The 12,739-nt window shown below is 42.0% G+C and overlaps 1 protein-coding gene across 2 annotated transcripts in view; it reads left to right on the top strand.

Moving 5' to 3' along the window:
• Positions 1–12,739, top strand: part of p4htmb (prolyl 4-hydroxylase, transmembrane b) — an 88,678-nt gene that overhangs the window by 38,844 nt on the left and 37,095 nt on the right. For both annotated transcript variants that reach the window (XM_072280280.1, XM_072280281.1), the window contains exons 3-4: positions 10,350–10,540; positions 11,410–11,506. In XM_072280280.1, coding sequence (XP_072136381.1) covers positions 10,350–10,540; positions 11,410–11,506 — 288 coding nt within the window. The remainder of the gene's footprint in view (positions 1–10,349; positions 10,541–11,409; positions 11,507–12,739) is intronic.

The following is a 12,739-nucleotide window of genomic DNA, read 5'->3' as shown; positions in this document are numbered from 1 at the left end:
TATAAGTTTTCAGGTGTTTTTGGTGACGTACCAAATCTGCTTAAGCTCCTAATAAAATATAGCCGCTGACATGCTTTCGTTGTAGCAGGATAGATCCTCAGAAACGTTGACACCCAGGAACTCTTTCCACTTCTGATCCCTCTGTGAGGATTGGTGTGTGTTCCCTCAGTTTACCTTTTTTGAAGTCCACGATCAGCTCTTTGGTCTTACTGACGTTCGGTGCAATTCAGTTAAAGATCAATTTTGCAGTTAAAAGAAACATTTTGTATTGGTAAATAATATCAACGTAACGCCCAGCTAAAATAACTTGCCTTGCAGAATTTGAAACTTGTTTGTACTGTCTCAAGGCGAATGAGACTCTAGTAGTTATTGTGACCTTTGATGATCATAAATTTGGTTTCAAGATATTCGAAAGCATATGCTTAACTTCCTGCAGATAATGTGGATTTTGTAAGTTGTTCCCCCCCCCAACTATTAGAGACAGTTAAGGGAAAGCCAACTAAAGCTAATTAAAAGCTTATGAAGAGTATTTGTGCATTCCCATTGCAGACCCGTGGTATTTGAATAGTGTACTAATTCTTTCGTGGATGCGTGTACCCGGGAGTATTTCGTTTAATACTTCGTGTTGAACGTTTTGCCTTTACTGAAAATGTACTATTGAATGTGCTTTGACAGTGCTTTCCTCAAAACGAACTCAATCCCCGAGAATTTAACATTATTTTGAATTTCATCGTCTTGATGGAGGGTAAATTTAAAGTCAGGGAAACAAGTTCAAAACGAAAAAACAAAACAAATACCCCTACTCTTAACAAAAAAAAAGGCATGCCGCTGTTTGTGGTGAAATACTGCACTGAGAGGGACGAATACATCTAATATTGCGGGCAAGCTTAAATTGAGCTATGCTTGGTTGCGTACAATCCGCTTTCTGTAATGAAGGTTTAATTGTTATCATTGGGCTTTATTTGTTCATCCTGGGGCTTCTGGTTGCTATCAACTCGACGACCTAGATGAACCAGGAGATCCGTTTTTAGGCTCTAGGCTCAGGTCTGGCGATCGGGTAAAATACATGAGGTCGAGATACGACCTTAGGAAAGCCATCTCATCATCAGGGTTTCCGCCTGAAATGTCCACTGTTATTCCTTTCCATAGATTACAGATTCCCAACCTTCTTAAATGCCATGGACCCCCTACCATTAACCGTGGACCCCAGATACTGCCTGAGTTCCCCCAGTATTTTGTGTGCGTTACACTGGAATTCCAGCATATCTTGTGTTTCTAACCGAGCGAACTGTGCCAAGATAATAAAAACGGTGTTGGCATTTGGGAGAAGCTGTCTGTGGTCGTGCTATTTCGACGGTAATTGTACAACTCTTCTCCGCTGTTCGACTGTCGAACAAACGAGCAGCTCCCTGAAAATTCCGAAAAGAATTTTGAAAATTAGTGCTTGAAAAAGTAATTCTGCCAATTTTTTTAAAAAGTATAGAATGAATCTGAATCGGGTGTAGTATCACCAGCATATGTCGTGAAATTCGTTGTTCTTACGGCAGCAGCGAAATGCAATATATTATAATATAAAAACCGTAAATTACACAGGCACCATATACTAAATAAGTAGAGGAAAATATAAATAAAACAAGTATTGAGGTAGTGTTCATGGGTTCAACATCCATTCAGAAATCAGATGGCAGAGGGGAAGAAGCTGTTCCTGAATCACTGAGTGTGTGCCTTAAGGCTTCTGTACCTCCTACCTGATGGTAGCAATGAGAACAGGGCATGACCTTGGTGATTGGGATCACTTCTTGATGTCTTGGATACTACGGAGGCCAGTGCCCATGATGGAGCTAAGTTTATATCTCTGCAGCTTATTTTGATCCTGTGCAGTAGCCCTAGCCCCCTCTCCCTCCCCCATACCAGATGGTGATTCAGCCTGTTAAAATTCCGACCGTGGCACATCTGTAGAAACTTGCCAGGGTCTTTGGTGACATACCAAATCTGCTCAAACTCCCAATGAAACATAGCTGCTGTTGTGCCTTCTTGGTAGCTGCATTGGTATATTGGGCCCAGGACAGATCATCAGAGATATTGACATCCAGGAACTTGAAATTGCTTGCTCTTTCCACTTCTGGTCCCTCCTGAGGGGGAGGGTGGTTTTGTTGGCTCCGCACTGTCACCACTCTCATCTGCTTTCTTCACTGACTCTCCATCAAGCTCCATACCGGTTTCTGCAGCATTGTCAGGTATCAAATGGAGTATACTCATGTGCACAGATACCATCAGGTAGAGGTACAGTGGGAAAATGACTTCCTGCAGCATCATAGGCAGGTAAATATAGACAACACACAGTGCATAAATTGTACACGACTGTACAAAGCAATGTCTATACTTCTGGTTGATTGGTAAAGCAGCTAACATAATCAAAGACCCCTCCCCACCCTGGACCCTCTCCCATGGGGAAGAAGATACAAAAGCCTGAAAGGATGTACCGCTGGGCTCAAGGACACCTTCTACCTCTTAAGGCTATCGAACCATCCCCTAGACCCCTAAAACTATAAGATGGACACGACCTCACAATCTACCACATTATGGTCTTGCACCTTATTGTCTGCCTGCAATGCACTTTCCCTGTACTTTCTCTGCACTCCCTTTCACTTTATTTGGCATTTGTTATTGATTTCCCTTGACTGTCTCAATGCACTGATGTGATAAAATAATTGTATTGATGACATGCAAAACATTTTTCACTGTACCTTGATATATTTGACAATAATAAACCCATTTAATGTAAATCTATGGGTGGCAGGTTGGTGATACGTCTCTACCAAAGGGGGTCCTACCAAAGCGATCACTTGGGCAAAGTGCAGCACCTTTCAGAATCAGGTTTATCATCACTCACAAGTCATGAAATTTGTTTTTTTTTAACGCAGCAGTACAGTGCAATATATAAAATTACTACAGTACTGTGCAAAAGTTTTTGTTATCCTAGCTATGTCTATGTGTCTAAGACTTTATTACTGTATATTTTGAGAACAAGAGTCCATTTCATCATACTAGGGAACCATTCAATAGTCTTATAAAAGCAGGGTACATGATGCTGTTTGGTAGGCTGAATTGCCTGATTCTGCTCCTGTGTCTTAAGGTCCAAGCTGTCCCTGAGCCTGGGTACATTCTTTCAACTTTTGTATCTTCTGCCCAAAGGAGGGGAGAGAAGAGACAATGTCCAAGATGGACACTTGGATAAATACTTGGATAAGGAAGGTTTAGAGGGATATTGGCCAAATGTGGGCAGCTGGGCACCTTGGTTAGCATGGATGAGTTGGGCCGAAGAGCCTGTTTTTGTGCTTTATTATGCAATGAACCAATGGTACTTACTTAGCCCCCGCCACCCCTACTTCCCAGATCAGGGTCACGTGAAACTGTGGGAACAGGTGGTGGATGGTGGTATGAGCAGCTGGTGCATATCACAAGTCCTGGTTACGCGACCACTGACACCAGACACAATTTCTGAAGAGCATTGATGATGGCTGGGGTTATTGGAGAATTGGAGGAGATGGCAGTTGAATGCGTGACTGAGGAGTTGGTGCAGGGAGCAGGGTTTTAGATTTTTAGATCATTGGGATCTCTTCTGGGGAAGCTGGGACCTGTACAGATTGGATGGGTTGCACCTGAACTTGAGAGGGAGCAATATCCTTGCAGGTAGGTTTGCTAGCATGGTTCGGGAGGGTTTAAACTAATTTGCGAGCGGGATGGGACCCAGAGCGATAGAGCAGTGAAAGAAGTGCATGGAGTAAAGCCAGATCTAACATACAGAGAGGCTTTGAGGAAAGAGAAGCAGAATAAACAGTGTAAAGACAGTAAGGTAGAAGGGCTGACATGTGTGTACCTCAATGCAAGAAGCATCAGGAACAAAAGTGATGAACTGAGAGCTTGGATACATACATGGAATTATGATGTAGTGGCCAGTACAGAGACTTGGCTGGCACCAGGGCAAGAATGGATTCTTAATATTCCTGGATTTCAGTGCTTTAAAAGGGATAGAGAGGGAGGAAAAAGGGGAGGAGGGGTGGCATTACTGGTCAGGGATACTATTACAGCTACAGAAAGGGTGGGTAATGTAGCAGGATCCTCTTTTGAGTCAATATGGGTGGAAGTCAGGAACAGGAAGGGAGCAGTTACTCTACTGGGGGTATTCTATAGGACCCCTGGTAGCAGCAGAGATACAGAGGAGCAGATTGGGAGGCAGATTTTGGAAAGGTGCAAAAATAACAGGGTTGTTATCATGGGTGACTAACTTCCCTAATATTGATTGGCACCTGATTAGTTCCAAGGGTTTAGATGGGGCAGAATTTGTTAAGTGTGTCCAGGATGGATTCCTGTCACAGTATGTGGACAGGCCGACGAGGGGGAATGCCATACTAGATCTAGTACTAGGTAATGAACCGGGTCAGGTCACAGATGTCAGTGGGTGAGTATCTGGGGGACAGTGACCACCGCTCCCTGGCCTTTATAATTATCATGGAAAAGGATAGAATCAAAGGGGACAGGAAAATTTTTAATTGGGGAAAGGCAAATTATGAGGCTATAAGGCTAGAACTTGCGGGTGTGAATTGGGATGATGTTTTTGCAGGGAAATGTACTATGGACATGTGGTTGATGTTTAGAGATCTCTTGCGGGATGTAAGGGATAAGTTTGTCCCGGTGAGGAAGATAAAGAATGGCAGGGTGAAGGAACCATGGGTGACAAGTGAGGTGGAAAATCTAGTCAGGAGGAAGAAGGCAGCATACATGAGGTTTAGGAAGCAAGGATCAGATGGGTCTATTGAGGAATATAGGGAAGCAAGAAAGGAGCTTAAGAAGGGGCTGAGAAGAGCAAGAAGGGGGCATGAGAAGGCCTTGGCGAGTAGGGTAAAGGAAAACCCCAAGGCATTCTTCAATTATGTGAAGAAAAAAAGGATAACAGGAGTGGAGGTAGGACCGATTAGAGATAAAGGTGGGAAAGATGTGCCTGGAGGCTGTGGAAGTGAGCGAGGTCCTCAATGAATACTTCTCTTCGGTATTCACCAATGAGAGGGAACTTGACGATGGTGAGGACAATATGAGTGAGGTTGATGTTCTGGAGCATGCTGATATTAAGGGAGAGGAGGTGTTGGAGTTGTTAAAATACATTAGGACGGATAAGTCCCCGGGGCCTGACAGAATATCTCCCCGGCTGCTCCACGAGGCGAGAGAAGAGATTGCTGAGCCTCTGGCTAGGATCTTTATGTCCTCGTTGTCCATGGGAATGGTACCGGAGGATTGGAGGGAGGCGAATGTTGTTCCCTTGTTCAAAAAAGGTAGTAGGGATAGTCTGGGTAATTATAGACCAGTGAGCCTTACGTCTGTGGTGGGAAAGCTGATGGAAAAGATTCTTAGAGATAGGATCTATAGGCATTTAGAGAATCATGGTCTGATCAGGGACAGTCAGCATGGCTTTGTGAAGGGCAGATCGTGTCTAACAAGCCTGATAGAGTTCTTTGAGGAGGTGACCAGGCATATAGATGAGGGTAGTGCAGTGGATGTGATCTATATGGATTTTAGTAAGGCATTTGACAAGGGTCCACACGGTAGGCTTATTCAGAAAGTTAGAAGGCATGGGATCCAGGGAAGTTTGGCCAGGTGGATTCAGAATTGGCTTGCCTGCAGAAGGCAGAGGGTGGTGGGTGGAGGGAGTACATTCAGATTGGAGGATTGTGACTAGTGGTGTCCCACAAGGATCTGTTCTGGGGCCTCTACTTTTCGTGATTTTTATTAATGACCTGGATGAGGGGGTAGAAGCGTGGGTTGGCAAGTTTGCAGACGACATAAAGGTTGGTGGTGTTGTAGATAGTGTAGAGGATTGTCAAAGATTGCAGAGAGACATTGATAGGATGCAGAAGTGGGCTGAGAAGTGGCAGATGGAGTTCAACCCGGAGAAGTGTGAGGTGGTACACTTTGGAAGGACAAACTCCAAGGCAGAGTACAAAGTAAATGGCAGGATACTTGATAGTGTGGAGGAGCAGAGGGATCTCGAGGTACATGTCTACAGATCCCCGAAAGTTGCCTCACAGGTGGATAGGGTAGTTAAGAAAGCTTATGGGGTGTTAGCTTTCATAAGTCGAGGGATAGAGTTTAAGAGTCGTGATGTAATGATGCAGCTCTATAAAACTCTGCTTAGGCCACACTTGGAGTATTGTGTCCAGTTCTGGTCACCCCACTATAGGAAGGATGTGGAAGCATTGGAACGGGTACAGAGGAGATTTACCAGAATGCTGCCGGGTTTAGAAAGTATGCATTATGATCAGAGATTAAGGGAGCTAGGGCTTTACTCTTTGGAGAGAAGGAGGATGAGGGGAGACATGATAGAGGTGTACAAAATAAAAAGAGGAATAGATAGAATGGATAGCCAGCGCCTCTTCCCCAGGACACCACTGCTCAATACAAGAGGACATGGCTTTAAGGTAAGGGGTGGGAAGTTCAAGGGGGATATTAGAGGAAGGTTTTTTACTCAGACAGTGGTTGGTGTGTGGAATGCACTACCTGAGTCAGTGGTGGAGACAGATACACTAGTGAAGTTTAAGAGACTACTAGACAGGTATATGGAGGAATCTAAGGTGGGGGCTTATATGGGAGGCAGGGTTTGAGGGTCGGCACAACATTGTGGGCCGAAGGGCCTGTACTGTGCTGTACTATTCTATGTTCTATGTTACCCATCTTGTAAAGACACTGCCCAGAAGAAGGCAGTGGGAAACCACTTCTTTAGAAACATTTTGCAAGAACAATCCTGGTCAAGAAAAGGTGCCGAGAGGTAATGTTGTAGCTATATAGGACCCCGGACAGACCTACTTGGAGTACTATGCTCAGTTCTGGTCGCCTCACTACAGGAAGGATGTGGAAACCATAGAAAGGGTGCAGAGGAGATTTACAAGGATGTTGCCTGGATTGGGGAGCATGCCTTATGAGAATAGATTGAGTGAACTTGGCCTTTTTTCCCTGGAGCGATGGAGGGTAAGAGGTGACTTGATAGAGGTGTTTAAGCTGATGAGAGGCATTGATCGTGTGGATAGTCAGAGGTTTTTTCCCAGGGCTGAAATGGCTAGCATGAGAGGGCACAGTTTTAAGATGCTTGGAAGAAGGTACAGGGGAGAAGTCAGGGGTAAGTTTTTTACGCAGAGAGTGGTGGAGGCTGATACGATAGGGTCTTTTAAGAGACTCCTGGATAGGTACATGGAGCTCAGAAAAATAGAGGGTTATGGGTAACTCTAGGTAATTTCTAAGGTAAGGACATGTCCGTCACAGCTTTGTGGGCCGAAGGACCTGTATTGTGCTGTAGGTTCTCTATGTTTCTATAATCACCTGCATCATACAACATGGCACATAATGATGACGATGAACTTAAATTAATCAGGAACAAGTCCAGGAGGTAGTGTAGGAGGTGGTTCACTGTGTTCCATTGCTGAGATAGGATTAGGATTGCATAGGTCCATTCAAGAATCTAATGGTTGAGGGAAAGTTGCTGCTTCTGAATGTGGTACAGGAGAGAATATAATGATAAATATATGAAATCAGTGAACAAATAGGAAATGAGCAGTGGGATTGATTGGTATTTGGTATTGGTTTATTATTGTCACATGCACCAAGATACAGTGAAAACTTTGTCTTGCATACTATTCATACAGATCAAATCATTACACGATGCTTTGAGCTAGAATATGGTGAAACAATAACAATGCAGAATAAAGTGTAAAATCTACAAAAAAAAAGGTGCAGTGCAGGTAAATGATAAAGTGTAAGATCATAACAAGGTAGATTGTGAGGCCGAGAGTCCATCTTATTGTACCAAAGTCCGTTCAAGAACCTGGTAACAGCGGGATCCTTGAGCCTGGTGGGTACAGGCTTTCAGGCTTTTGAACCTTCTGACTGATGGGAGAGGGGAGAAGAGAGAATGTCTGAGGCGGCTGTGATCTTTGATAATACAGGCTGTTCTACTGAGGCAGTGAGAAGTGTAGACAGAGCCCATAGAAGGAAGATTTGTTTCCCGTGATGAATTGAGCTATGTCCACAACTCTGTGGGTTCTTCAGTTGCCATCAATTTAAAAATTGATCCTTCTACAAGCTTATTAGGGCTTTTAAGTGATGCACCCTGTGGATTAATGGTGTGGCTTAATTTTATTTTATGTGTAGGTGATTATAATTTGAGTACAGGAGAGATGTTTATAAAATTTGCAGACATCATAAATAGCAGGATAGGTAAACGTTGATAGGGATGGTAAAAGGCTTTGTTAAGATCACCACATGTTAACAGAAATGACAAACAGGTGTGGTATCCTTTTCAATGGCAATAAATATGAAGTTATAGATCACTGCAAAAGTCATAGCCACGTATATATCCAGCTATGGTGCCTAAAATTTTTGCACAGTACTGTATTTGTCAACGTGGAGAAGAGAGCGAGTTTGTAGATCTGATAGGAGCAAAGGATGTTGGGAATGGTGAGATTGGAGCACCATGGGAGGGATGTGGGATAGGTGGCAGGGAAGGAGTACCAGGGATAGTGGGGGTGGGTTCAGACACACCTAGCCCTGAGACACCAGGGAAGGTTATTTGATTCTAATAATGTATTGTTCATTACAGAATGTCTCTCTGATGCTCCCCGCTCCCTCTCCTCTCTGTCCCCCTTTTTCCAAACATGATTTCCCTCTTCCTGCCCCCTTTGGACTTTCAGTCCACAATAGAGACCCATATCAGAATCAGGTTTATCATTGCTCACATATGTCATGAAATTTGTTTTTTTTGCAACAGCAGCAGTGCAGTGCAATACATAAAATTACCACAGTACTACGCAAAAGTCTTAGGTACCTTAGCTATATATCTAGCTATATATATATATATATATATTCTATCTATCTATCTATCTATCTATCTATCTATCTATCTATCTCTCTCTCTCTCTCTCTCTCTCTCTCTCTCTCTCTCTCTCTCTCTCTCTCTCTCTCTCTCTCTCTCTCTCTCTCTCTCTCTCTCTCTCTCTCTCTCTCTCTCTCTCTCTCTCTCTCGATGTTAGATTTCAAAGAGGGAGCAGGAATCACAGACACAATATGCATAATAGGAAGAACTGGAAAGAGTGGGCAAAATACAGACCATGTGAATTCTAATGCAAAAAAAGGCTTTTATTTAATACATTTCTAAGGTCATCCCCAAAGCACTATTTGTAGTGAAGTCTCTTTGAAATACAGTTTCTGTTGTAATGTAGGAAATTAAATGGTCAATTTATGCAAGACAGACTCCCATAAGCAGCAATAATCTTGTCGCTGTCCATAAGGAGTTTGTACCTTCTCCCCATGACCGCATGGGTTCCTCTGGGTGCTCCAGTTTCCTCCCACAGTCCAAAGATGTACCTGTTGATAGGTTAATTGGTTATTGTAAATTGTTCTGTAAACTAGGATTAAATCAGGAGATTGCTGGGCGGCCTGGCTTGATGGGTCAGAAAGGCTTATTTAGTGTCGTATCTCAATACAGTCAACCTTCACTAATCCGACTACCTGTCATCCAGTTCCTTCGATAATCCGGCATTGATTATGCTTAATGTGATCCTTCTGTAATTCGGCATTTTCACTAATCCGGCACTCTTCAGGTCTCAATGGTGCCAGATTAGTGAAGGTCAACCTGTATAAATGAACCAATTAAAAGTTATTTAATTCATTTTGGTGACTTTAATTATAGCAGTAGAACCATGTAGATGAAAAAAAAGGATAAGTATTGAAAAGGATAATTAAGGATAAATATTGTTCAGGACAAGGAATAATTTGACAGTTCTTCTTGAAAATCGTGTCATAAAAACTTTTATGTGTTTGAGAAGTTGGATGGGGGGATTGATATGAGGTGTGATTCACAAAACAGAGCCTCCTTCTGTCCAGCTTTTCCTTGGACCTTCACTATAGTGTTGTCCCAGATTTCTGTGCCTCTGGAGTGACTGATGAGAGAGCTACCAATTTAGCTATTACACTGTTCCCTAAGAATGTGAGTGCTAGTAAATACTGTAAACATGTGAGGAAATTGGGGTTTTATAAAAGGACAATAGAAAGCAAAGAATTTGCCTTTTAATATATCACTTTTCATAATCTTGGATATCGCCAAGGTATTTCACAGCCAAGTTGCATTGTTGCAGTGTGCTCAATATTATACTTAATGATGGATTGAAATGTCTGAAGTAGGATTTGAACTAAAGACTTTGATGTATGATCAAGCATAAGTTTTGCTTGCTTTGTTTTATTTGCTTATTATAAGGTTGAATTATTGAATCATGGAAGGTATTTATTACTATTTTCTTATCCTTCAGAGATTGCAAATTTCCTTTCAGAGGAAGAATGTAAACTGGTTATCCACCTAGCAAAATTAAAGGGACTCCAGGAGAGCCAGATTATGCCATCTGACCTTCAACAAGAAGCCATTGATGAGATGGACATTAGTAAGGAGGAAATCTTCAACCTACTTGATTACAACCAAGATGGACAGCTGCAGATGAAAGAGGTACTTTGTTTGGCATCAGAGGATTTTCTATGAATTATGGTTCTTACAGTTAAGAAAGAATTGCAACGCTTCCTATTCATCAGGTTGATTTTTTTCATTACCTCCTTATAGAATTTGTTACACTATGTGAAAGTGCACTGAATCCTTCATGTGCTGAGGATCTCATAGAACAAAAGGGAGGCGTGAAGGAAGAGGAGCATTGGGTAGCACTCTGGCAAAGTAGATTGTAAATTGGCTTATGATTGTCACATGATCGAAGGTGCAGTGAAAAATTTTGTTTTGTATGCTGTCCGTACAGATCACTTTATCACATCGAGGCATTGAGGTAGTACAAGGGAAAACAAAGCCAATCTTAGCCACTTTTATTGTGTGAATCAATTCTGCTGTTTACTGACTACTGACAAGAAGATATCTGACTGTTTGGAAATATTATCTAATAATTTCAGATATTACAGCCAGAAAATATTTAATTTTTATTACATTTAGAGATACAGCATAGAACAGGCCCTTCCGGTCCTCCCTACAGCCACTTATTTAACCGTGGTCTAATCACAGGACAATTTATAATGACCCATTAACCTGCTAATCAGTACGTCTTTGAAATGTGGGAGGAAACTGGAGCACCCGGAGACAACCCATATGTTCACGGGAAGAACATACAAACTCGTTACAGACGGCGGTGAAATTGAACTCTTGAACTCTGACACCCTGAGCTGTAATAGTGTTGCACAAACAGCCACACTACTGTAGTGCCTGTTGCTGTTGTGTTTACAGCAATCCCATCCTGCTTATCCTTCTAGAAAGTACTGTTATTTAGTATTGAATAACATGAAAGACTTGTTTTTGAACAAAGGTTTTTTTACTTACAGGTTTTGACTCATACACGTTTTGGCGATGGTGTCTGGATTACTCCTGAAAATATTCGAGAGATCTACACAGGACTTAAGGCTGACCCCGATGGGAATGGTGAGAATGTCTTACACCTGCAAAACAATGGATAAGAAGGCTTAATATTACTGAAAATGATGTGGAATTTTCATTGTGCATAAGGAGACGTTGATTTTACTTGGAGGAAGATGAATTTTTAATAATAATTGGTTTATTATTATCACATGTCTTGAGGTACAGTGAAAAAACTGTTTTGCATGCCATCAATGTAGATCATTTCATCATATCAGATCACTGAGATAGTACAAGGGAAAACAATAACAGAATGAAGAATAAATTATTACAGTCGCAAAGAAAGTGCAGTGCTGGCAGACAATAAGTTGCGAGGCCATGACAAGGTCAGGGAAATATCTTATTGTACTAGGGAGCTGTCCTGTAGTCTTAACAGTGGGATGAGATGACCTTGAACCTGCTGCTACTTGCTTTCGACTTTTATATGATCTGCTGATAGCAGGGAGGTAAGAGGGAATGTCTGAATAGGGAGGATTCTTTGATTATGTTGGCTGCTTTACTGATGTAGTGAGAAGTGTAGATAGAGTCCATGGAGGGGAGGTTGCTTTCCATGATGTGCTGAGCTGTGTCCACAACTCTCTGCACTTTCTTGCTGTGTCATTTTCATCTCTCATTCTGTGAAATAATATAGTTGTTTCCAATTTTTATAAGTGCATTAAAAATAGGTGATTTCATTAGATAGGATTAGGACCCATGGTCCTAACATGGTGTAGACTGGGTTGTGAGGAACTCTGTTCCACAGAATTTTTGCATGCTATCTACTAGGATATCTCTGTCACTTCAGCAGACTTAGCCAGGACGCAACTGAAAACCACAGACTAAACATCCTTAATTTGGTTAGCTGGATTCTGCTGATTTCCATTTGTCTTAATTCACCCAATGAGTTTCAAGAGAGGAATAAGCAACTAGGGAAGATATCCTAACAGGAACTTCAACATGAATGTGAAGTCTTGGCATTTAAGTGGCCTTTCCATCTAGACTTGGACATCAATAATGACCAACTATTAAGGAATGTAACTTTATCATGAATTAAAGTCCTAAGCAAACACTTTGAAATTATTAGGTTAAATTCAACCATGGCAAATTATTAAATTCAATGAATCTATTCATTTTTTGAACAACCACATCAGTGGTTAACTTGGTGTACCAACTCAACTAGCTCACTATTCTTCTTACAGAAAGGGAGCCTGACACACCCACCTACTCTTGGTTAATCTTCACTAAACGTGATAAGAACCA

The sequence above is a fragment of the Mobula birostris genome, chromosome 16, assembly GCF_030028105.1.
Source record: "Mobula birostris isolate sMobBir1 chromosome 16, sMobBir1.hap1, whole genome shotgun sequence".
NCBI lineage: Eukaryota > Metazoa > Chordata > Chondrichthyes > Myliobatiformes > Myliobatidae > Mobula > Mobula birostris.
The sequence above is the reverse complement of the archived record's forward strand: the minus strand, read 5'-3'. Positions and strand labels throughout refer to the sequence as shown.